We start from the raw sequence: 23744 nt of genomic DNA, 5'->3' as shown, positions 1-23744 counted from the left end.
TAAAGGGCTACAAAAACCGTTCATGCCACATTTTATATCCCTATTTATAGAATGCATGCACATGTGCAGTTAAAATGCTGTTTCTCCGCTTTATTTGAAGCTTTTCACACAGCTTTTCACGGGTTACAGCTGTATCTCTATTCTGTATTTGTGAAAAAACGTTGGTCATGTGACGATGTGTGCGCTTCTCTTTTTGTCATCTTCATCTTTAAATACCTACTAGCTGGTGGCCATGATGATCCATGAATCACAGGGGGAAATAAAAGACATTCATTCATGCAAAAACGAGCCTGAGGCTTTGAAACTTCCCTCTCCTTCCCAAAGTTGACCTGTTAGCATCAAAGAAGAGGTGAGAGCGCTGGAGGGCCAGATATAGAAGGAGAGCAAAATAATCTCATCAGCACCATCCTGGCATAAATCAGACATGATTAGCTGCTGACAGTTTGCTTGTGTATTTATAGTCGTTGCATTATTACATAAAATTCTTTGACCTACTTGGTTGGAGGACAGAGAAGGCTTTTTTTTCACATTTTACAGTATTTTGTAAACTATATTTCAGTTTTCTGTCTTCAATGAAAACATGCTGTATTTTTGTATGTTTTACAAGGTGATGTCTGCTTTTATTAAGGAAAAAAAAAAGGGAGTGAGCATGCATAGGAGACATTTCAAGGTTCATACATGTCATAGGAGCATATAGGAGGATTAAAATATTCCCTGTACATACAGTGAGCCTACAGATCCATCACTGTGGTAAATATGGGTAACAGCTTCACGTGACATGATTTCTCAGACAGAAATCAATAAAAGGGTCTGTCTGTCCGCGTTAACCCTAAGCTGCTCATGCAAAACACACAATCCGCATGACTGCGCTGTTAGCTGACAGGCTTAGGCACTTTTGTAGATTACATTCACTACTTCCTGTTTCCACGTCGTGTCCCCTGGCGAACGGAGTTTAGTTGGCTGACAGTTGAGGTCAGAGCTTTTTTATTGATCTGCTGTGGTTGGGACAGAAACACCATTTGGCCCAGTGCAATGCCTCACAGCTACCTGCTGCTCCCAAACTACTGCCTGCGCCGCATGGTATCTCACACTCTAATAAGGACAGGCGAGAAGATAAACTGCATCAACTGCTTTTTTGCAAGGTAAAGAGGCTTCAACAAAGGGTTGCTGTCACTTTACTGCATCTCTTGTATTAATTTCAAACCTTTTAAACCCTGACAACAGAGGGCAAAAGGTAATCCTGTGTTTAGACCTCATGCTGTGCCAGGTATTACCCAGCTCTCCGCAGCCAGATCACAGTGGGGCTGCCGTTTGCAGGTGAGCAGGAAACAAAGCTGTGGTCTCCCGGAAGTGAACACTCTCTCCCTCCAGGTGAAGAGAGTGAAACAGTTCAGCTGCACCCCAGAACCTGGCCCGCTTCCTAGAACCAGCACGGCATGGAGAGGAGAGTCCTTGAGATATCATTCCAACCACATTACCAGTGTGTGTGTGTGTGTGTATGTGTGTGTAGCAAGGATACCGGATCATGCAAGCAAGTGCATGACGTATGTGTTTGTACGTGTGTGTGTGTGTGTGTGTGTGTGTGTGTGTGTGTGTGCTGCAGTGGCTCCATGCTGGAAGTTGGAAGCAGACAGAGCTGGGTAGCGCCTGGTGTCATGGCAACTTACAGAGGTCGTCCCTCAGTTTTGTATTCAGCAGCACTGTGGGGGCTTATCGCAGTGACATCATCGGGTACACCCTGTACTCTGCTGAGCCAGAGCCTCCACCAAGTCCACCAACTTTGTGAGAATAATGATGAAATGATTAGTAAGTGATTAACAAATCTTCAAGTCTCCTTCACCAACAGCTGGTACTTTTTTCTGTATTTTTCGGCATCAACAGTCAGTCAGGGTCCACATACAGCACTTCACTGCAGGTCACAGCATACCTATCATTCCCAGTCAATCAAAATGATATCTATCTATTTTGAAGTATTTCAGTAAGACTGAGCTTAAAGGGATAGTTCTCATTTTGGTAAATAAGCCTATTTGATGTCTTGTGGAGACAAGGAGGAACAGGTAGCATGGTTTGGCATGTTATATCTTGTTTGATTAATCCATACGAAAACCGAGATGTAAAAACAATACACATGGTTTAACAGAGTTTTATTTTGGTGGGGTGAAGTCACTTCCTGGAGCAATCTCCTGTAAAACTATTAAGTGTTATTTTTTCACTTCTGTTTTCATACTAATAAAACAAAAGAGATATGATGTGTTTATTGAGCTGGTAAGTGGATTTTTTTTAAAACTTTGGACAGAGCCACACTTTCTGTTTCCTCCTGTTTCCAGTCTTCATGCTAGGCTAAACTAAGCTAAGCTAATTAGCTGCTAAGCCTAACCCTGTAGCTTCATATTTACCCTACAGATATGAGAGTGGTATCAACCTTCGTAACTAATTCTCCGGAAGAAAGTGAATAAGAATAATATTTTCTAAAATGCCAAACTGTTCCTTTAAATCCAGCACACAATAACTGGAGAGAGATTTAATATATTAGCAATGCAGAAACATTATGGTTAAATTTACACTGTCACAGATCCTTCCAGTCTTTCACCTCATGATCACGTCAATTTTCCACTGGGTTTTATAACTTGTGGAGTGTCTTAAAATAGCTTGTCATCTTCTTCTACAGCCTGTGGTATTTTTCACATACATATAATCAGATCCCCCATCACACACACACACACACACGCACACACACACACACGCACACACACACACACAGAAAAAGAGAGAGAGGAGCAGAGACACCAACTTTTGCCGAACCTGTGCAGCCTAATGTGTCATCCAGCCCCTCGGGTAGAGCCTGAGAAATCCTCTTTGAAGCCTCGGTACAGCTCCAATAATGAGGGGGCTGAGCGCCGGGCCCTTACGTGAGGGGCATCCAGGGCCCTTATTGATCCCCCGTTAATTAGTCCATAGGTGCACACTGGCGCATAATTAGACTGATACTGAGCTTAATGAATGCAGACAGCCATTAATTCCTCTGGGGAATTGTTCACTGCAGGAAGGATGTAGAATTTGGTCAAGCACACATTATTTTGGGAAACAGCATGCTTGTTACAGATATGACGTACACACAGAAAACAGCTGAACAGAATGTATATAGTTTCATGTATAGCACTGTTTTGTAATGCAATTTAAAGAGCACTGATCAGTTTGTGTGAAAATGTGACTTACAAAAAGACAGAAAGCTGTCTTGATGATATACCCTCACATGCGTTATTAAAGACAAGAAGGCTTTTAGCCACTAAGTGCTGCTCAACTTGACGCCCACCATTTGATGGCAATGGATCATGGGGAATGTAAAAAAAAAAAGATACAAAAAAATGATGATACAGAGAGAAATTGTTTCAAACAAAATATGTATTCTGACAAGTGACAAATTGGCCTTTTTAGAGATTCACTGAAGACCCTGTGGAAGTGCTGTCGCCTCCCTTGTGGGATAGTCAATCAGACATTTTATTGAACTTCAAAAACTCATACACATTTGCAATAGTAAAGCGTTGAGCAGGAGATGCAAGTGAGGACGTAAATGATGACTCCAAGTCAGTGACGCAGGGCTCAAGTTTAGAGATGAACTTGTCTTTTGGCTTCTTTTGCAACTCAAGATCATTTTTGTTGTTTAAATGATTCCACTATAGTGGCTATGGTGTTTTTTGCATGTGTATCCCTAATCATGGACTGACTTGACAACAGTGCCGTTCAACAGGAGCAACTCCTCCTGGATCAGTCGATGTGTGACTCAGAGAAGCGGTGCTCATTAGCAAAAGGGCAGAAATCACCTTGCTCTTCTCATCCTCAGGGCCACTGTCACTTATCGCTAACAGAGTGTCAGTGCGTTGCTGGCATGCTAAGCGTCCCCGCATGATCAGATTCATGTCGGAGCAGAGAATCAGTGATAATAATATAGAGACCTTCTCCCGCTGTGATGACTGTGTGACTCCTGTCAGCCAGTTTGCTTTGTTCTCCCAAAAGTTGTCTGATCAATGCCGTGATTATATGTTGGTCACGCATCATGCAACCCTTTGGCCTGACATGATGCAACAGTCACTAATTGCAAGCTACATTCACCCAACTGTCCTCTCTCGTGGCATGACAGACGCAGAACAGCATCAGGATCCCAGGGGAGGTTCCTGAGCTATAAATAATATGGATCACATACATCTATGCAGGGACCCTCAAGCATCGGTACGCTCGCTTTGATATGTAAATTTAATCCGTGCCTTTCCCCACCCCATGCCCTAGAGTTTGAGTAAGTGAAACAATTTAGAGGAATTTCACAGGGCGTCTCAGGTTTAGAATACTCAAACACCCCTGGTTTCTAAAAGAAAAAAACATTTGATCTTGGAGGTAAAGCATAATTTGTGCTAAACTGTATTAAATTCATCAGGTTGAATTAAACCTTAAATTGCAAGCTTGTATGTTCACACAAATGAGTATTAGTCATGATTTTACAGCTCAAGCTAATTCATCAATGAACTGACAACTCTGTGATTTGCATTTAAAAGCCATTCTTAGGTATTTGAGAAACGTAGAGACACCACGTGAAATATGGAATTTATACCACATTACAGTTACAAATGCAAAGGTGACTGTCAGCTTTAAATGTCGACTAAAACTAAAGTATGTTTGCCCCTCAACATGAGGTAAATACCTGACCTCTACAAATCACGACAGCAGTAAGTGCATCTGTGAAAGAGAAACGCCTGTCACAAATGGACACTCAAAAGTATAGCGGTTAAGTAACTCGAACAAACAGCCTCAGATATGACCACTAAATTGAACTGGCACCTCTGTCATCATTCTTCAGAAAACTGTACATTGTGACCTTCAGCATACAAAACTTGAATGTAAGGCAGGGCTGCCTTTTAGACACCACTTTTATCTAACGCCTCTGCACAAAGAAGCAAAAAAAAAACCTGGCGTAAGGAGCACAAAACCTTCCCCACCTCAGAAATGAAAAGATCTGAACATCAATGAACTTCTACGGGTAGTTTTGGATCTCAGCGTGCAAAGCAGATTTCTACCTCCTTCATCCTCCAGAGGGATTTTTTCTTTTTTTTCCTATTCAATAAACAAAGTTTCAGACTGTGACAGCACCTAAAGAAGGCTTGAATCTCATTCAAAGCAAAGCGCGACACTGCTCCCTCTCAGGTGCTTGATATCATTTGGTGTTTCTGTTATTTCGTCCACACTTGCTCAGGCTCTGAGGTTAGATGTGAGGTGGTGGCTTTGAAACGTTACACTCTTGCTGCTCTGCTGTCATTCTGGACTCCACGGGAAGTGAAGAAAGCCTTTCATTTCTATTATTTGCAGTTGCTACAAACATTCTAAGTTCTTTCATGAGAATAAGACATTGCGCTCACACATCCACTTTTTCACTCAAACAAGCACCTCAGAGTGAAATCAAACATCACCAGCCCTGTGCTAATTCTCAGGTTTATTTTAAGGGGTTTTTTTCTTCCCCGAGACTTTTCTCTGGAGCAGAGATTTATGGGTAATTTACACCCCAGTTTCATTTGTTCATTGCCTGCGTACATGGTGTCAATGGAGAGTAATGCGTGTGACAGCCGCAAGGCCTCGACTCCATATGTACTCCCAAATAAAACATGATGATTCAGTGTCACAGATGATTTACAGCAGATAACGGATGACGGATCCATTTTGTTATTCTTTACGTGCTGTTACAGGCGGGGAGGAGGGGTGCAACAAAGCAGCATCTTGACTTTAATTGTGTGAATCGCCGCGGGCTACGTACAACCTACTTGTGGTTAGTTAGGCCCCTGTTCATTCTGCCTTGTTTGAAAGTCATTGCCAACCCAAGTTAAACTAAACTATGTCCACCCCGGGGCTCAGTGTTATATCACACAACTCAATCAAGCAGATGGCTGCGCATACTTATAGTCTCAGCTCTTGCTTCCTGCTGGAGGTTTATTAGTGCAAAGTATACATTGTTGTGAGCATAACAGAAACACAAAGCCATGCATACATGCATGTGCGCTGGGATACAAACACAAACTTGTGCATAGCCGAGAGCGATGGCTTCCAGCTCAACGCAGAGCGGGAGATTGGTGTTGTGCCAATATCTAAATCCCTCATCTAATTAATGTTTACATAACTGTGGCTAATGTAATTCATGCTCGCCCATGTTGAGAGGGGTCAAGGAGCTTGGGGAAGCCCACCTGAGTTGACAATAGCCGGTGTGGGAGTTGAATGCACAGCCCAGTGAACTGGACACATCAGGGATTGAGAGGAGGAAAAAAAAACACACTCTAATTACAAAGCCCAACTTGCAAATGTTTGGTCACAGAGCAAATCAGTAATCAAATCGAAAGTTCCAGGAAAACTTATTTGCGAGTGTAACCAATGATCAATAAATATCTGCCTCCCACACACATCCTATCTAATTTAAGTAATAAAACATCTTTGCGTCGAGATAACTATGTTAAAAAGACATAATTTCAACATGAAAGCAAAGTAATTAAACAGACATTACTCACTGGTATGTAAAAGTGGAAACAACAATTAGCTATGTAAATGCAGTTACTCAAATATAATGACCCCAAAATTGAATTAATTTCTTCTATATTTATAGTGTCCTGCCGCAGAAAAAAAACGCTAAAGCAATCACAGCCTGCTGCCATCACAGAGCACTTAGTGAGTTTTAAAAGGCGCTGTAATTTAATGGCAAGGAATCATGAAAACTAATCTAAATTGCTGTCTCGACAGGGCAACGGCGTCAAAGAACAAACCTCACCTTTAATATTTTGACATATACTGTTGTATTATTTTTATTTTCAAGGAAGATAAAAAAATACACACTTTCTCTACTAGCCAACTGATTCTGCAAAAAAAAAAAAAAAGTCCATATAAAGTATTCAAAAAGTTGTTTGTTGTCACAATGGCAAGAATAAGTGTGCGGTGAGAGCAACACATTCCATCTTCACTGTTTTGTTTGTGCTACGTCACAGAATGAAGGTGAAGATGAAAAAGTGCATTGTAATAGTGGAGATACAGTAGAAACACATGTGAAAGTGACATCACAACACTCATTTAGCAGATGCTTTTATCCGAAGCAATTTCGAAGTGAGGGACATCACTAAAGCTTCAGTGCAGGAGGAGGCCTATGTGTAAGTATTTAGCATTACATCTATTCGATAAGTGCAAGAGGATCAGGTAGAGAAGTGCATAAGTGCTAGTTAGGCACGTTAGGGTGTTAGAGGAGGTTCTCTCAGAGGAGATGAGTCTTCAAAGAGAGACTCGTGAAGACAGAGAGGGATGCCCCTGCTCTGATAGCAGTCAGTAGCTTTTTCCAACACCAGGGAACCACGGACCAGAACAATCTGGACTGCGATTCGCCTTGTGTGCAGGGATGCCACTGGAGGAACGCAGTTTGCCGAGAAGCATCGAGCATAAGGCTGTGCGATTGAGTTCAAGTAGGTGGGTGCGGACCCAGAAGTCAAGCTGACGGCAAAGCGTTAGTGACGTCAATTTGATCCGTGATGATCAGTTATGATGACGTTCGTCTTCCGTCTTGCTCGTGACTTGGAGCGATCGGAGATTTACTGAGGGTAATGATTGTTAAGCTGAACTGTAAGGTAAAATAAAAAAAATACAGTGTATGGCAAAGATACAATTTTGTGGATATTGGAGAAGCTTTTGTAAAGATTAGGAAGATGGTATAATATGAACCTTACAACAAAGAAGAGATTTAGAGGCTGAGGCAGGATGTGGTAAGCAGCTTAGACTACATACAGAGGTCAGTGTTAGCCAGCAAACTGAAACTGTTCAATAGACAGATAATGTTAGTCAGACAAAGGGTTCAAAAGAGCAAAACTTGATGCTAAGAGAGGCCAGACGTAGGATGTGTAGTGGTGAGAGAGAAGCAGCTGCAGCACATGGACAAAAGCAAACACAACAGGGCTGCAGAGGTGTCACTCAGATGACCATGTATGGAAAGAAACCCCCAAAAAAAACAAGCCATTGATAAGTGGCATCAATGCTCCGCCAGCAGGATACGACAAGATCTGCCAAAGCAGCCGAAAGCAGCGGACAGTGGATAAACCTAAGGAGCGTGTAAAGGAGGAAAAAGATGGAGGTGCTTAAAATTACATTATATTGTAGGCAATGTGCTGTCATCACCTCGGAAGCTGTGTGTGAAGACCATGCGTATCCTCGGGGCGCAGACACAGCGGTGCTTAAACATATCAGGATGCAAAGTCTTTCACAAGGTCAATATGCTTGGCAGAATAACAAGAGTCTGGCAGCTGCAATTGAGAACATAATAAACAGAAACAATTTTTTTTTTTTTTTTTATACCCTTAAGCAAAATTGAACACATTAAATAAAACTTTGTAGAACTAGGAGGAGAAAAAAGCTTCACTTGCTGGGCTAAAGCTAGGGCTGCTAGGAGAGTTGGGGCATTAGGAAACCCTTAGGACATGGAGATAGAAACTTTAGCTTATCATATAAGAAATTACATGTTGTTACTGTCCGGAGAAAACCACGTATCTCCAAAATCACCAAAAAAACCAGCTGAAGAAACTGGAGAATTTCCTCAACCCACAACTCATAACCCAGGTTTCCTCTCACGTTGACTCCGCCAGGGATAGCTACATCACATCCTCTGTACTGCTAAATGGTTGGATGACCTCCCATCATCACTGGATAAAGGTGTGTATGTGTGTGTGTGTGTGTGTTCGTGGGGCAGTGAAGGACAGAGCAGTCCCTGGCACCTCTCCCGTGCCTGACAGCTGTCTCTCCATAGAGACGATGTCACTCTTAGAGTCGTCCAGTCACTCACACTGATGAATTTATGAGACAGGAACCAGCTTGCTTTTCCAACTACCTGCCATCCATCTCTCACCACATCTCCCTCCTCTCTATCTCCTACCTGTGCGTTTTCTGTATCTCTCCTCATAAGGCCGTCTGGACTGCGTATTCACCCTTTCCTCTCTCTGGAGGGGTTAAGCCTGACGTTGAAAGGCTTCTGACAGAGGAGCCTCAGATTAATGTGTGTATCTCTGCTGATTGATTCATTACATTAGTTTTATTTGACTAGTTCAGTTGATTGATGCCGAGCTCTGGAAGCTTTTAAATTACAGTCACTCCATCGAATTAATGACAGAGAACAAAGTTCAGTCCGGCAATGATTCTCTGGCACCCTTTATGCTTCCAACACCAAAATGTATTCATTATAAAAACATTTTTATTCATTGCACAGTAACAAAACCAATTTCTTTCCACATGATTTGTATTTTGTGTTCAGTTTTGTTCACGCTCACGGTAGAGAATTGTTGTTTTTTTTCCTCAATCCTCTATGAAGAAAAGACGAGTATCTTTTCTTTTCCTGTGCTGTTCTCAGATTTTCCCTGAGCCGCCGTTTGGTGTGATTGTCTGTTTTTTTTTTTTTTTTATTTTGGCCTGGTGCCACTGTGTGATCAGCGTCTGTTAGCTCCTCGCTGATGATCAGAGAGAAACTAAGGAGGGAACTCAAGACACCTACACAAACAAGGAGAGAAGAGGAATACATTGCAACTACTTTGCAGAGAAACAAAGAAAACAAAGGATTAGTCATTTGATTTACTCAAGGGTAAAGCATGCTCAGCTAATGAGGTCAGTTATGTACAGCATGCTTTTATTGCGCGGACACTCTTTTAATTATTCTCTAATGCGGTAAACACTGTAATCAAGTCTATATTTCTGTGGCGAGGATAGTCCCATTTCTGCACAAAGGGCAGCTCTTTGACCTCCATCAAAATATGTAACCCACCCCTACATTTATTGTTTTCCTCATTAGACTATTTTGAATGCACTTTCTGAAAAACAACAAATACATCTCATCCTGCACAAACACAGCTGATTTCACTGCATCTTCACTGGCTTTGCATCCTGTCTAATGTGGTGGAGGACATCCATTATGTGTGCTATGGGGCAAATGCCCAGTGCGATCATCTCAGGGGGCTCAGGGGGGGGTTTGTGCACATTCGCTTTAAGCAGCAGCAGGAAAGCTCCCCTGTTTGTACACACATAGAGAGAGGGCGAGGCCTCCTCGCGAACTGGCGACTTTCAGTCAATTGGATGAACTTTTCACCACCCCAGACTGAGGATATCACGTCTCCGACCCCTCGAAGAGAAAATCCAGGAAGTGAACGCTGACATAATTGATGTCAAACGTGCCTTTTGCATTGTGTTGACTGAACTGGTCATCGCTGTGTGGTGATGTATGTGTATCGCTGTTATTTTTGCAGTCTCGGCTATCCTCACGCTGAACCGTAACTTGTGAAAAAGTTGCAACAGACATGCTTGGTTGAAGAAAGACAGCAAAATAAAGCACACTGCCCTCACTACACTGACAGTTCTCTCTCATTAGCGCTCCTCCGGACAGCAAATACATCTTCCACCCACCAAAACTGACTGTATCTGCTCTTCGATACAAAACATACAACAGGGAACTTCTTTGCCACACACTTTAAAATATTACATAAGAAAATAATGGTTATATAATAACAGCCCAAAACCAATTTAATCTGCATCTTGGCAACTTTGCTCGGTCTTATGAACTTGTTTTGGATCTTAACCCAGATAAAAAGCCTTTGTATAAACATATCTGAGTTCACCATTGATCGGTGTAAGACAGACCAAAGTGACAGACATCCACAGAGACAGGAAGAAACCCATTCAGCCATTTCAGCCTTTATGCTTGTGATTGTTATTTTAAATGAGGGGTAGCTGCGCTGAAAGCAAAAGAAATTTTTAAGGTCATTGAAGCTCAGAGACAAGCTAAAATAGAGTCTAAAATAAGGAAAACCATTTGAAATGTTTCTTTTCTCTGGCTGTTTTCTGTCACATTGACCCATATGATAACTGTCAAAGTCAATGCATATGATGTTTGTCATTCTGTGCTGAGACCTGGAGTTATTTTTGCTCTCCTGTCACTGATCACACTTTAAAAAACAGCATCAAATTTGACAGAATTACTTGGGTTATAAATTATTCAAAACCTGAGCCATGACACTACTCAATGAACACGGTATCGGCATTGTATGTTCAGATTAAGGAGCCCCAAAGAGCCAATTATGGTCAGAGTGTGTTATTAAAGAGCAAAGAAAACTGGGCTACAATTTTGATGGAATGGCTTTGCCCTAGATTTCTCAGAAATGGCAATTTTTGTAACATTACGAAGCAGTCAAATCTACACCGTCTAAGAGGGGACATCTGCTGCTTCACGGATTGGAGTAAAGAATTACTCAAATAAGAATCACTGAAATAAAATATCACCTAATATAATGTGAAATCATGCACAGAAGCAGAACTGTCATTAGGGCCAAACTCTCAAACGTATCTTGTTTCATGGACATAGGAGAATGAGGATGAAATCCTGAAAAGATTTACACATACACATATACAATGTGCAATGTATAGATTGGAAAGTAGTTACAACTTACAGTATTATATATATATATATTATATATATATTTTGACTAAAGAGTGAGCGACACCTCCTGCGTCAGCACTGAATGGAATAAAAGACAATTCCTTGTTAAATTTTGAACACCAAAGGCGACACGCTCTGGTCCTGTAAAGTCGTCTGAATCCACACGTGGACCAGTGACGCGGCCAATCACCGAAAAACATTTATAGTTCCGTTTCTTTTGTCTGTTTCCACACAATTACTCGTGTCGGCGCAACCTTTGCTAAAAACTACAGCCCGCAGCTGTTCTAGAAAATTATTGAGCCCTTTGTAAAAATGAAACTATGTATTCGTGGCCCTTTTTATAGAAATTTATGGCTTCGGTAGGAACTGATGGGCTCGAGGCAGAATGTCACAGACAGGGTAGAGATGTCAGAAAGTAATGAAAGCTGGGGCTGACAGGTTGTTGGTTTGGAGGTTTCACAGGATTTGTTGTCAACAAGAACATGATACATAAACCCCAGACTTATCCCTTAATTTAATGTATTCAGTGGATTATGCATAGACAGGCACTGAGATCCAAGTATCAACTATCCAATTTAAAGATAAGCTTTTTGAATGAAAGAGGATGTTTAGTCTCCTGATTGTTCATAATCATGGCTGGATTTTGCAGTTCAAACTTTCAGACATATAATAGATTAAATATTGTCTCCACAGACCTCATTTTCCCCCCAAGACCCCTGTGTGAGGAGACTGGCATCCACTGTGTGAACAGGCATTAGGAAACCCTCTGATTTAACACCTTCAGAGGTACGCATGCTAGATTCACATGGACAGAATGGCCCTTGAGGGTTTCGCTGCATTACGGACAGCTTTGCTTCACATGTTCTCATGCAGGAGATGCACACACTGTTCAGCTGCATGCAAGCCATAGGAAAAGCCCAGGAAAGCCAGCTGTCTCACATTTAATTTTTCAAGACGTGATAATTTCAAGAGCTGTGGAAGATTGTTATATTTCATATTACAAACGCAATGCTTGTGAAATGCTGAGAGCTGCATCAGGACAAATTCAGAATAGTTCCTTTTAAAAAGCACCTGACTTGCACTGAAGAATAGTTGAGCATCAAGTAAACCAGAGGGGATACTGATAAGCAGCTTTCATCCTGCATATTTAATGAGTCTGTTTAGTCTTAAAATGCCATGACTGAATATTTTCAAACATTTAATTACTTAAATCCAGTGGGCTGGTCAAATGAAAGCTTGGGGTAGTTTTGTGGTCAATTGTAAAACAAGAAATGCCATTTCTGTAACATTTCCAATGTCTTTTTTCTTAGATGAAAGGCCAAGCTCCCACTCCTATTAAAGAGGTGTTTTTATAACAGGTTATATCACTGGGCTATAAACCACAAGGACACCTGAGCTACAGGACTGAGGTCAGGTGGTGGTCTAAGTGCTGTGACCTGGGCTCTGCAGTCCAAGCGAGCAGCACCAGAATACCTGTTCATTCTCATCTAAACAGCCAGAGTGACCTTGTTTATTAAAATGAGTTTGTCAAAGTCGAGCAGAACACCGGAAGTATTAGGAAAAACGCAGCTCAATCTACTGGGGAAAGTGGCCCAATTACTTAGGAGGGGACAGTTTGTTGTGAAACACTTGTCCCTCTTTGTAGCTGATCACAATTAGAAAGGCAAATGATAAATTAAAAGAATCGATTGCCATGGAGTTTCAGGGATTCTGTGAAATCCCCTCTCAGAAGCAGTTTGCAGCATCTGCTGGGGAAATTCAACTTTACGCAGTTAAATCCAATGCAGTGAAAAACATGATTTTCATCATTTTTTGTATTTTCTACCTGCACAGGACAGAGTCAGAGTCAGAGTCAGAGGTCATATTAAGTGGCAACATCCCAATTTCCCTGCAGGAATCATTAAATTTTAATCTAATCGTCTGAGCGACTGGCTCTAATTGAGGAAAAAAAGGGATAATAATTTAAGCCTGAGTCTTTTCCGGTGTGGCATCGCAGGAGAGGATTTTTCTCCCAGTCATCTGTTCAGGGACAGTGATTTGAAAATGAGGTGACATGAGCTGACCACAAGCAGTCACTCTGTCATCTAGCGGTGTTTTCTATTTGTGTCAGGCAACATGTGTTTCTCATGATGGGACCTGACACCTCCCCCGGAGCAGCACGGAGCATGATGAGCGACAAAGTGGAGAGGCTATAGGAGAAACAATTTCACGCCGACCGCAAACTACGCTCTGATCCACTGAAATGTCAACAGATAATGTGTGAAATTTGCAAGATGGCAGAAATGTTTAAGAAAAGTCCATCTTGTGCATTTACGAAATCAAATTTTCTCCTCTCCTCACTCTCAAATTGACTGTGTTGTACTTGAGTGCACAGTATGTGCTAAGTCACTTTGACCTCTGCATATGCTGTATGTCTGGAACTTAGTTTTTCCTGGGGCTGAATGTCTGGGTGAAATGGATTTGCTACTCAGGATTAATGGGAAGGGTTTTACCATATTGTGAAGGGTTACTTAACAAATACAGTTCATTCAGAAAGTCTTCAGACCCTTTCAGGTTTTTTCACATCTTGTTATGTTCCCTACCTGCATGCTAAAATAGAAAATAATAATTTTTACCTCATCAATCTAAACTCAATACCCCATAATGACACAGTGAAAACTTAATTTTAGAATTCTTTTGCAAATTTTTTGAAAAGGAAAAACTGAAATATCACATTGACATAAGTATTCAGTCACTTTGCTCAGTTTGGCTGGTTGATTAGCTCCAGGAAGAGTCCAAACTTTTCAGCAGAAATGTTTTTGTAGTGTTCCCCAGATCTGTTCCTCAACACAATCCTCTCTCTGAGAGAGACTCTGCAGGCAGTTCCTCCCTTTTCTCTGATATGCATTATCAGCTGTGAGACCTACATAGACAGGTGTGTGCCTTCCCATATCATGTCCAATTAACTGAATTAACCACAGATGGACTAGAAACATCTCAAAGATGATCAAGAGAAATGGGACGCACCTGGGCTAAATTTCAAGTGTCATAGCAATGTGTCTAATATTATTTATGTCATGGTGATATTTCAGTTTTTCCTTTTTAATAAATTTGAGAAAAATTCTAAAATTCTGTTTTCGCTTTGGCATTATGGGGTATTGAATTTAGATTGATGACGAAAAAAAAATGATTTTCTTTATTTGAGGATGAGGCAGCAGAAATGTGAAAAAACCAAAGGGGTCTGAGGACGTTCTGAATACACTGTATGTTGTGCTTGAATTGAATTGTGCCAACTTTTGCTCATCGTTAATTTGTAATGTTTTACTGTACGCGAATAAACAGACATTAGTATTAGAAGTTTCATTGCATTGCACTATAGCTGAAGTAAATGTGAAACAGACGAGTTTAAGATTCCAGCTGCATGTTTAAGATTCTAATGGCTTTCTGATGTTGGATTGAGCTCTCCATCTACGAATAGTGGTTTGGTGGTTGCAGACCCCTTCTGGAGAGAGGTGGCCGAGGAATCCATGTGGCATGGATAGTGATGTAGTATGTGCAGCAGCAATGAATCACTGGGAGACAATGCCCCTCTCTCAGCCTGAGCTGTTTGCAGATGCACATTCATTGAAAAAACACAGGATGTGGAAAACTGCTTTGGAATCATTAGCGTGGTGCAATACAGAGACAAAGTCAGCCCTGAAGACTGCACCAAAATCTACCTGTTGTATCTGGATGCATTCCCAATATGTTTGTCTTTTAATCATTAATCATTCATACAATGTGGCAAAGCAAAAGTTGATCGTAAACACCAGTCACTGTAGTTTGTAATTAATAAGGGATATTTTTGTCAGGTAAAGAACATTGAAATCTGATTCTGCACACAATTGTGAAGATCAACTGTGACTGAGAGGCAAGAAAAAAAAAAAAACACAATTTCAAACTCATCTTGACTTGATACTCGGTCTTTCACTTTCAAGAGTATTTTCCTCTTACAATTCAAGAACCTCCAAAATGTATTTTTAAACTAACTCAGTCGGATGAAAAATGCCAGCAGGTGTGGCACCTATAGGGCCTATTCTGAAAGCACAGAGGTAGACGCTCGTGCACACGCGCGCACACTCACATATGACTCATCTCATCTAAACTAAAGCACTTTGTCAGAGGCGTCCATTCACGTTACACCCATGCAAGAACGCGCAGACTCAATCTCAGCTTGGAGCGCGACACTTATAGTGAGGTTGGCTATATAAGTCCATTCAGCATCTACTCTTTAAGTAACTATATACCTGTTTCTTCAAAGAAGTGAAGGAGGGCGGCATCTCGCCAACTACCTGGCAACCTACACGGCTGTACTGGACCTCCTCTAAAGACTGAAGGTATGAAAAGCTTCATTTATTTTATCTACATATGTGACATATTCTCTTTTCCTCGGTACGACTTGCGCTTTGGTTTTTACAAACGTTTAGAGAAATGTTTTTTTCCAGATTACAAAGTGGATTTTAGTCCTCAGTAATCGCATTGTAATTTCAAACTTGATTTTATTACATAGTAATGGAAACAAGTGTAACGTCAGTAAAGGCAATAATAGTTTAACTTCCACAGTGTATCCATTAATGAGCCAAACAGATACAGTATCTCTTTACGCGCAAATATTGCACAGTTTCAGAGACCCATCCGCATTGCTAATAGACATGAGGGTGAATCACAAAATGTTTTACAACAATAAATAAACTCTTAACACTTTAATTCGTTGTTACCAACCCGTTACAGTATTGCAGTGCCTGTTTTACGTGCGTAAATTCGTCTTTACGCATCACATTTCACACTAGAGTTAAATTGAAAAGCAAACATATCACATGAAAATAATCCGGGGATTTCTTTTGCTTCTCAGATTCCTGTTGATATCCTGACATGAAGCTCAATTTACTTGGTACCACCGTGATTCTGCTAGTTGCCTTCTTACCGCGCTACGAATGTCGGGCTATTGAGAGCCCTGGCGGTGCTCTGCGCGTCCCAGCTCCCCAAACCCAAAACTCCCAGCAGCAGCAGCAGCAGCAGCAGCAGCAGCAGTCTGGCCCCATCCTGGAGCGGCTCGGAGAGGAGTATTTCATCCGACTGGGTAACGGGGACTCTAACTCTTTCCCATCATCGTCCATGTATCCCGGCGGATCACCTGCCATCTACAACAGAGCCTTGCAACTCCAGCTGACGCGGCGTCTTTTACAAGGGAAAGTTGGGAACATCAGGGCGCTTATCAGCGGCTTCGGAGACCGCGGGGACGAGTCGATGGAGAGGGGAAGGAGGTCCGAGGATCCGCCGATATCCCTGGATCTGACCTTCCACCTTCTTCGGGAGATGATGGAGATGTCCAGGGCGGAACAGCTGGCCCAGCAGGCGCAAAATAACAGAAGAATGATGGAGCTCTTCGGGAAATGAAGACCTCTTTCCAGTCCGCCAAAGATCTCCTTTCCCTTTCTTTACTTTCTTTCTTTTTCTTTTCTTTCTTTCTTTCTTTTTGCATTTTTACCATCAGCACAAAACATGCTCTGTACAATATAGTGCTGCTGTATCACTCTATTATTTATAGCTTTAACCTCAAACTATGGAGCATAAACGGGCTTGACTTATAATGATCCGATTGTACCCTGCCATTTTAATGTTGGTGTCAAATCTGTGGAATTACACGTTCTTCACATTTGAGATGACATATTTCTGTTTAAGACATGAAATACTGCATTGACAAAATTGGCATTCTGTTTTGGATTATGGATCACTGTATTTATGATATTTATGTTTGTTAATAAACTTATGTGCAACCAGTCATTTTCTGTTGTGCAAGAGAACGTCTTATATCTATATTTTTTAATAAAAAATTAAAAGCAATGCTTACACTTCTCTGTGGACATCCTTACAAATGAGTTAATAATAACTCCCATGAAAACAAACTATTCCCAGCTACTTTAATTACTAATTTGATTAACATACACTTTCCAACTGTTTCTTGACATACAAATTTGCAGATTGGAGAAATGTTTCAAGGTAAAACACAAAAAAAAACATTAACTTGGAGCGAGCTCAAATGACCACTGCATCTTGAGACTTGCCTACACAGATATCGATTGAATGAGAATGTTTTTTCTATCTGAATACAAAAAATCGTACACGTGTGTAACCATGGCATTGCTCTGGAGCCAAGTCGTGGGTTAACACAGTGCCTCCTCTCCAATACACACACATACACACACACAAAAGCTGTAACAACAAAAATTAACAGAAGGCTGCTGTTAAGAGCGGCTGCAGCCATGCAGGTGAAGAACATTCACACAGCATCCTTTCTCCTAAACCCTTAATCCTCAAGAGGCAATTCTCATTATACCAGCAAAAGACAACCACAGACGGCTCAAAGAGGCACCACTGATAGCTAATGAGTGTGAAAGACACTGTGTGTGTGTCTGTGTGTACGTGCATGCTGTGTTGATCCTTGACCCACAGTGTCAGGGTAAACTAAACAAGAGCTGTGGATGTGAGTCATCCTATTCTGTTTGGCCCACTTAGCAACTTGGGGCTTAGCGCTGCATTGAGCCCATTTGTAAAGGATCCAACTCAGTGAGAGATGGTGTACAATAATTAGATGGGACTACATGGTGGACTACCTCAATAGTGGAGTCACAGCAAGGTGAGACCATCGCAAGGCAGCAAATACATGAGTGACAGCCTGAGGCTCACTTCAGCCTCAGCCGTACAGTAGGCTGTGGGCAGGAGTGGTACGACAGCCATACATCACTGAGGGATCTTATAACTGTCTGAAGCAGCTATAAAAAGAGCACTAAGGCCTTTTCTAGCTAGATTCCCTTTGACAGAAATAAATGAAAAAGAAGTGTGAAGAATAGATAAAGGGAGCGAGAAAGGGAGTAATAAGTCTTTTTCCTTTACACATGCGCGCACACACACAGACACGGATGAGTGTTACACAAAATCTATTTCATTGCAAATTCAGACCATGCACAGACCTGAAGCAGAGCGACACGTGTGGCAGGAAGATGAAACTGAGGGCTGTTGTTCTGTTTGTTAATCTGGTAACAACCAAGACTTGAGAAATACCTGAAGTTGTTTGTACAATTCAGTTTTAATGACACATATAATAAACCGTAACATTGCAAAATGTGACATTTTGTCTGTAATAGGAAAATATACCTGTGTTGCACAACAAAGAATATGATCACATATTGCAAGCCGGTTGTGTGTATGAAATACTGAAATGTCACAGTGACAGTTTTTTGCTTGGGCTACCCTACTCATAAAGTTATATCAGTCATTAAAATATACAACAGAGAGGAAAACCTGACGCACTCTCGTCTATCTGTCTAATGATGTAGTTTAAGCTGGGAGTTGGAAAAGGTCAGCTACATAAAAAATGAACTTGACCATATCTGAATTTTGGAACTCATAGCCTGTCTGTCATTCAGTTTATCCAGACTGAAAAGGAAGAACCAAAACATTTATTTAATAGAAAAAAAAAAGCATAAGATCAGTCAGTATGAAATGATGCACGCTAACACAATCACAATAAGAGATAAAGAAGTGAACAAATACTTCTGTCTCTTCATTTACATTTACCTCAGTAACTCAAGACTTTCCCTCTGGCACCGATCTAAATCTGTCTCACTGCTCCCCAATCTGGGAGAAAAAGTATCACAATTGACCTGAAATCAACATCTAGGAGCAACACTTATCCTGCTCCCGGTTTAGGTGTCGTCTGTGCCAGCGGCTGACAGCTAGGTTGAGGCTGCGCTGGGGGATGAGTTTATCTGCTGGGGGGGAGTAGGTTGGACGGAGGCGGCTGTAACAGCACTGCCTCCGGAAACAGTCTGGGCCCCCTCTCCTTCCTCAGCCTCTACCTCTCCCGCTTCATCCTCTTCATATTCGACGTCATCATCTGTAAAACGGAACAAGGCGGTCAGATAACTGAGCTATACGCAGTAAACTGCAGTCGCGACCAATCTGTGTCCTTTCACCTTCGATGAAGTCGATGCCACGCAGGGCCTTGCTCTCTTTCTTGAAGTCAACGTTATAGTGATCCATATTCTCGTAGCCGCGCTCAACTTTATCCAAGTGCGCTGTACTGGATGCTTCTGCAATCCTGAGTGCAAAAAGTGCAATTAGGGTATTTATAGGACAAATTCACCCTCAGATAGTCAATGTAGCAGTCGTTCCATATCATCAATCTGTGATGTTTAGCACATTCCACAAGTTATTTTGGGATGCCGCTGCTAAAGACAGGGATTTGCTACATTTCACAGAATTATTTCTGTGAAGCTTCCAGACAGCAGGTGTAACCTTGCTTGCTGCATTAGGCTGGTGATTTTATGTGTAGGCTCTGATATAAATGTGGTAAATGACTCACTAGAAAATAAAAAAAACTGAAAGAATAAACAGGCGCTAAAAAGAAAACATATCCAGTAGTAGTGTTTAACAGTGTTAAATTAGAAAATATGTCACCTTCTTTACATAGCAAACATACTGTATTTCTCCTTACCCATTGTAGGTGTAATTATGGATGCATAAAAACATGTACTAACTTTTTGAGGAGAGGCTTTGTGTTCTGAAAGAGATAAGAGAAATAAAGACTAAATATCCATTCAGCTTATACATAAAATATCAATAAGTGTAACCATTTTATATGGAGTTTATGCCAAAATTAAAACCCATTTTGGTCACCCATTCTGACTCTGACCTGCAGGAATAAGGCCATCTCTGGCTCCTCCATGGTCTGGATCCCCTTTTCCACGATCTTACAACTCTCCTCCAGGTGGTCTCCGTACTTCCTGGTCAGGCCCCGGATATAGTTCACCTTCTCTTCCTGTTCAGCCGTCACCTTCTGACTCATCTCCCTCTTCTTCTCCTCCAGGATGGAGTACAGGTGGTCAAACTTCTCACACACCAGAGTCTTCTGCCTCCGACCATTCTCCTATACGCTCCATAAGTGAGAAATCCATAATTAATCATTCATCACAGTCCTCTGGGTGACAAATGTACTGTATGTAAAACCAAAGATCGAACACAACAAAAATGAGGAGATAGTTGTTGCCTTCTGTGTACGTGTGAGTAAATACTGTAAACGACAAATTTTGTGTTTAGCCTGTCTTCCGCTCATGTGGTAGTGCCATATGTGCAGGGAGGACAGTGAGGCTCATTCTGCATGTCCGTCCTGAGTGACACCACTGAGGGCGACGCATGGGGGACTGGAGCCACTCCAGCTTCCTCTCCACTAAAGCCAACTGTGGCACGTGAACCATAGGAAAGCTGTCTGTTCTCCCCCCATCAATTACACTGCTCGTTCTTAATGTCAGTGGGCCAGAGACAGGGGCGCCCTGCTAAGTGCATGAAGAAGAAAACGCGGAAAAGAGAGAGTAAGACCGACTGAGGCATCATAACATTAATTTTCCTCTCTCCACCTCTCTGTCTAAATCTCACAGACAGATAAAAAGATAAAAGCAGCGAGAGTGGTGATGACAAGGACACATTAGTCTGTCGGTACGTCTGTGCAGGTGAGTGCAGGTGCATTAGTGTGTGCACTGAGCGAGTCTTGCTGCGTGACTGAGCGGCCAGGCGCTGCAGCAGTTGGACACTGACCTCTATGGCACGACAGGCTTCCTCTAGCTGACTAATGATGCCTTGCATCCGGTCGTTGTTCCCAACCATCATGGCAATCCCGTCACTCAGCTCTGTCTGGGGGGCAATGACATGGCAGAGTAAACACCTAAAATCAAGTGTGAATCAAATCTGGGACAAAGTTTCTGATGCATGTTAAATGTACATCACGATGAAAGATGGTCATATTGAGATGTTCATGTTTTCTTTTTGAGAAATAACATTATTTAGACATGATACATTTTCACAAATCTATCTATCTATCTATCTATCTATCTATCTATCTATCTATCTATCTATCTATCTATCTATCTATCTATCTATCTGATTCACAGTATTCATGGCCTCCATGAGTATTTCAGGTATTTCAGGCCTCACCTTCTTTGTCTCATAAATGCTGTTAATAGGTGCCACCTCACAATCTTTGTGAGCTCCAAAAACTTTACACATGGAGCATGTGGGCACTCCGTGGGTCACACAGAAAATATTGATCTTTTCTTCCTCATGGACATCACACATGGGCGTTTCTTCCTTTCTCTCCGGCTCTGGCTTGCTGCTGTCGAGGTGCAAAGAAAACAGTGGTACCTTCCAGATTAACGTGCATAATGATGTGATGTATAATGTCAGCTTGATAATGTCAAAGGCACACATGTCAGTAGTTTATGGATGATCCATCACATGATCTGTCAGCACTGTAATCAATACATCAGCATTACACTTACACTGTGCATTATACAGGTCTGGTTGCAGATTGATTGATTTTTTAATAATTTCTGCCTTTTCTGAATAACTCAGACCAACATTTTCAGGACAATTCATCCCACAAGAATTACTCAATGTATCAGTTAATTGTCCATAAAATATGTTATTTCCCACATCATCTTGATCCATACTGAGGTTGAGCCTCCAGGGTTTGTGAGTGTTGTGGATCTTATGTCATACAAGCCTTTTGGCTATACAGTCAACTACTCACATTAGGGAATCATCTGTGTAGACATATTACTAAAACTAGAAAACCTCTTGGCACCCAGTCCAGCTCTCTGACTCAGACGCCACTGGCACTAAGGCCACACCAGCAACTGCTACACTTCGTGCCATCACACAACCAATTTGTCCTAATTCTCCTTTACTAGCTTTATTCACTGCCCCCATGGGTAAAGGCAGCTTTGACTGATAAACAAAGCCTGTCACTGAGCAGTCAAGGTGTACAAGTGCTGATAATTTCCTTTGATTTTGTGTTATATCAAGAGAGACTGAATGTGTGTCTGATCTGCCTCACCTGCTTGACTCCTGCTTGAACATATCAATAATATTTTCAACAAGCAGATTCCTCTGAAGCCCGTAAACACCATGCCTGTCCAGAACCACCTCATGTCTGCAGGATGGGCATCGGAAGCGGCCACCAGACGTCAATGAGCCACTTCTTGTTGTTGGAAGGTATGGGTTTGAAGCCTGTAAGCAGTTAAACATTTAAAAGCCCAATATTTAGTATGATGACACAGGGTTTTAATGGATACATTCATCTCACCTGTAAAATTGAATTTAAGCAGTTATGAAATGTTACAAAAGTGTAACCCCATCACCAAAATGTTCATATTGGTTGAGAAGTGTTTTAGGGACCACTTAACAACAACTAAATCCAACTTCTAAATGTTCACTGATGTTTAATGATTTTTTTTAGATTAATAATGTTCATAAACACAGCCTTAAATGTTTGTTTATGATTAGCTGTGATACATAAAGTGCTTATTTTCTGACTAAACCTATACACTTTCATGTTAAACTATACAGTACATCTGTTATATATGTCATGTAGTTACTATCTGAGTCTTTACTACATCAAAGATATAGGGCAAGTAAAAATACCAATGGGTCGAATGACAGACTGTTAGCTGGAGATGTTAATATAAAACAACACCGCTATTTGAGATTATAAATGTTTCCCATAATGTTCAAAACAAATCAGTGGCATTTTGTTCAGTTCCTTACCTGGAAAACATCATTGGCACATTTTCTGCAGAGGTTGTGCTGGCAGGGTAGGATGACCACAGGTTTTGTAAACATTTCCAAGCATATGGGACAAATCAGCTGTTTCTCCAAGTTATCCATGGTATTCATTTTGAAACAAAAACGTTTATCCAAGCATAAAAGAGTGGCAAACCCTAACTTAACAAAACTACAGGTAAAGTTTCTCGTCCGTTTTCTAAAATCAATCTACGGTAGGCCTAGAGTCAGGCTGGAGAGTGGGCCTGCTGCTCTTGTCCTAACGGGTGTGGGCTGCTATCTTGCTGGTGTCAGTTCTGTTTTTAGCAGCTATTGCTGTCATGTCACAGGTTGCCATTTTTACCTTGCCCATATTTGAAACTGTGTAGGGCAGTACTGAACAGCTGCCTACCAGACTCTACACTGCTATCAGAGGTGACTGGGTGTTTGTACAGTGTGCGTGTGCGTGTGTGTGTGTGTGTATGTGTGTTATCAGCAGCAGTATGCTCAGTGTCAGCTATAGTATGCTAACAATTAAATGAAGTCATTTTTAATGTCATTTTAATGATGTATCTGTGCTTAAGCACTCATGTAACAAAATATGTTTAAACAATGGACGAATAGCTGTATCTATAGAAAAGGTATACACTCAAAA

At 41.4% G+C, this 23744-nt stretch overlaps 2 protein-coding genes across 3 annotated transcripts; one reads left to right on the top strand and one right to left on the bottom strand.

The window, feature by feature from the left end:
* The first annotated feature begins 15656 nt into the window (after window positions 1–15656).
* crhb (corticotropin releasing hormone b) lies at window positions 15657–17293 on the top strand. Its single transcript, XM_023416945.2, has 2 exons — window positions 15657–15831; window positions 16347–17293. The coding sequence occupies exon 2, from the start codon at window positions 16367–16369 to the stop codon at window positions 16889–16891; it is 525 nt and encodes a 174-aa protein (XP_023272713.1). The 5' UTR covers window positions 15657–15831; window positions 16347–16366; the 3' UTR covers window positions 16892–17293.
* A 1269-nt stretch (window positions 17294–18562) lies between these two features.
* Window positions 18563–23392, bottom strand: trim55b (tripartite motif containing 55b). 2 transcript variants are annotated; one of them, XM_023416944.2, is made up of 8 exons: window positions 23096–23392; window positions 22386–22558; window positions 21485–21659; window positions 21089–21184; window positions 20190–20423; window positions 20035–20057; window positions 19471–19595; window positions 18563–19391 (listed from the first exon to the last, which is right to left on the bottom strand). In XM_023416944.2, exons 1-8 carry the CDS (start codon window positions 23222–23224, stop codon window positions 19231–19233), a joined length of 1116 nt encoding a protein of 371 aa, XP_023272712.1. In that variant the 5' UTR covers window positions 23225–23392; the 3' UTR covers window positions 18563–19230. The 2 variants fall into 2 exon arrangements, with proteins under 2 accessions (XP_023272712.1, XP_023272711.1); XM_023416943.2 differs by having other exon boundaries at window positions 21485–21662; window positions 23096–23391.
* Window positions 23393–23744: the final 352 nt, after the last annotated feature.

Source organism: Seriola lalandi, unplaced genomic scaffold (genome assembly GCF_002814215.2).
Source record: "Seriola lalandi dorsalis isolate HSWRI2012SDOR001 ecotype SW California unplaced genomic scaffold, Sedor1 jcf7180002054570, whole genome shotgun sequence".
Classification (NCBI taxonomy): Eukaryota; Metazoa; Chordata; class Actinopteri; order Carangiformes; family Carangidae; genus Seriola; species Seriola lalandi.
This window is presented reverse-complemented; position numbering and strand designations above follow the sequence as displayed.

Bases quoted from the DNA above. Each gene is read 5' to 3' on its own strand.
- crhb (XM_023416945.2), top strand. From the start codon at position 16,367: ATGAAGCTCAATTTACTTGGTACCACCGTGATTCTGCTAGTTGCCTTC.
- trim55b (XM_023416943.2), bottom strand. From the start codon at position 23,224: ATGAATACCATGGATAACTTGGAGAAACAGCTGATTTGTCCCATATGC. The intron at 20,424-21,088 runs GTCAGTGTCCAA...TGGAGCGTATAG, and splicing joins AAGCCTGTCGTGCCATAGAG to GAGAATGGTCGGAGGCAGAA. The intron at 19,596-20,034 runs GTTAGTACATGT...TTTTGCACTCAG, and splicing joins ACAAAGCCTCTCCTCAAAAA to GATTGCAGAAGCATCCAGTA.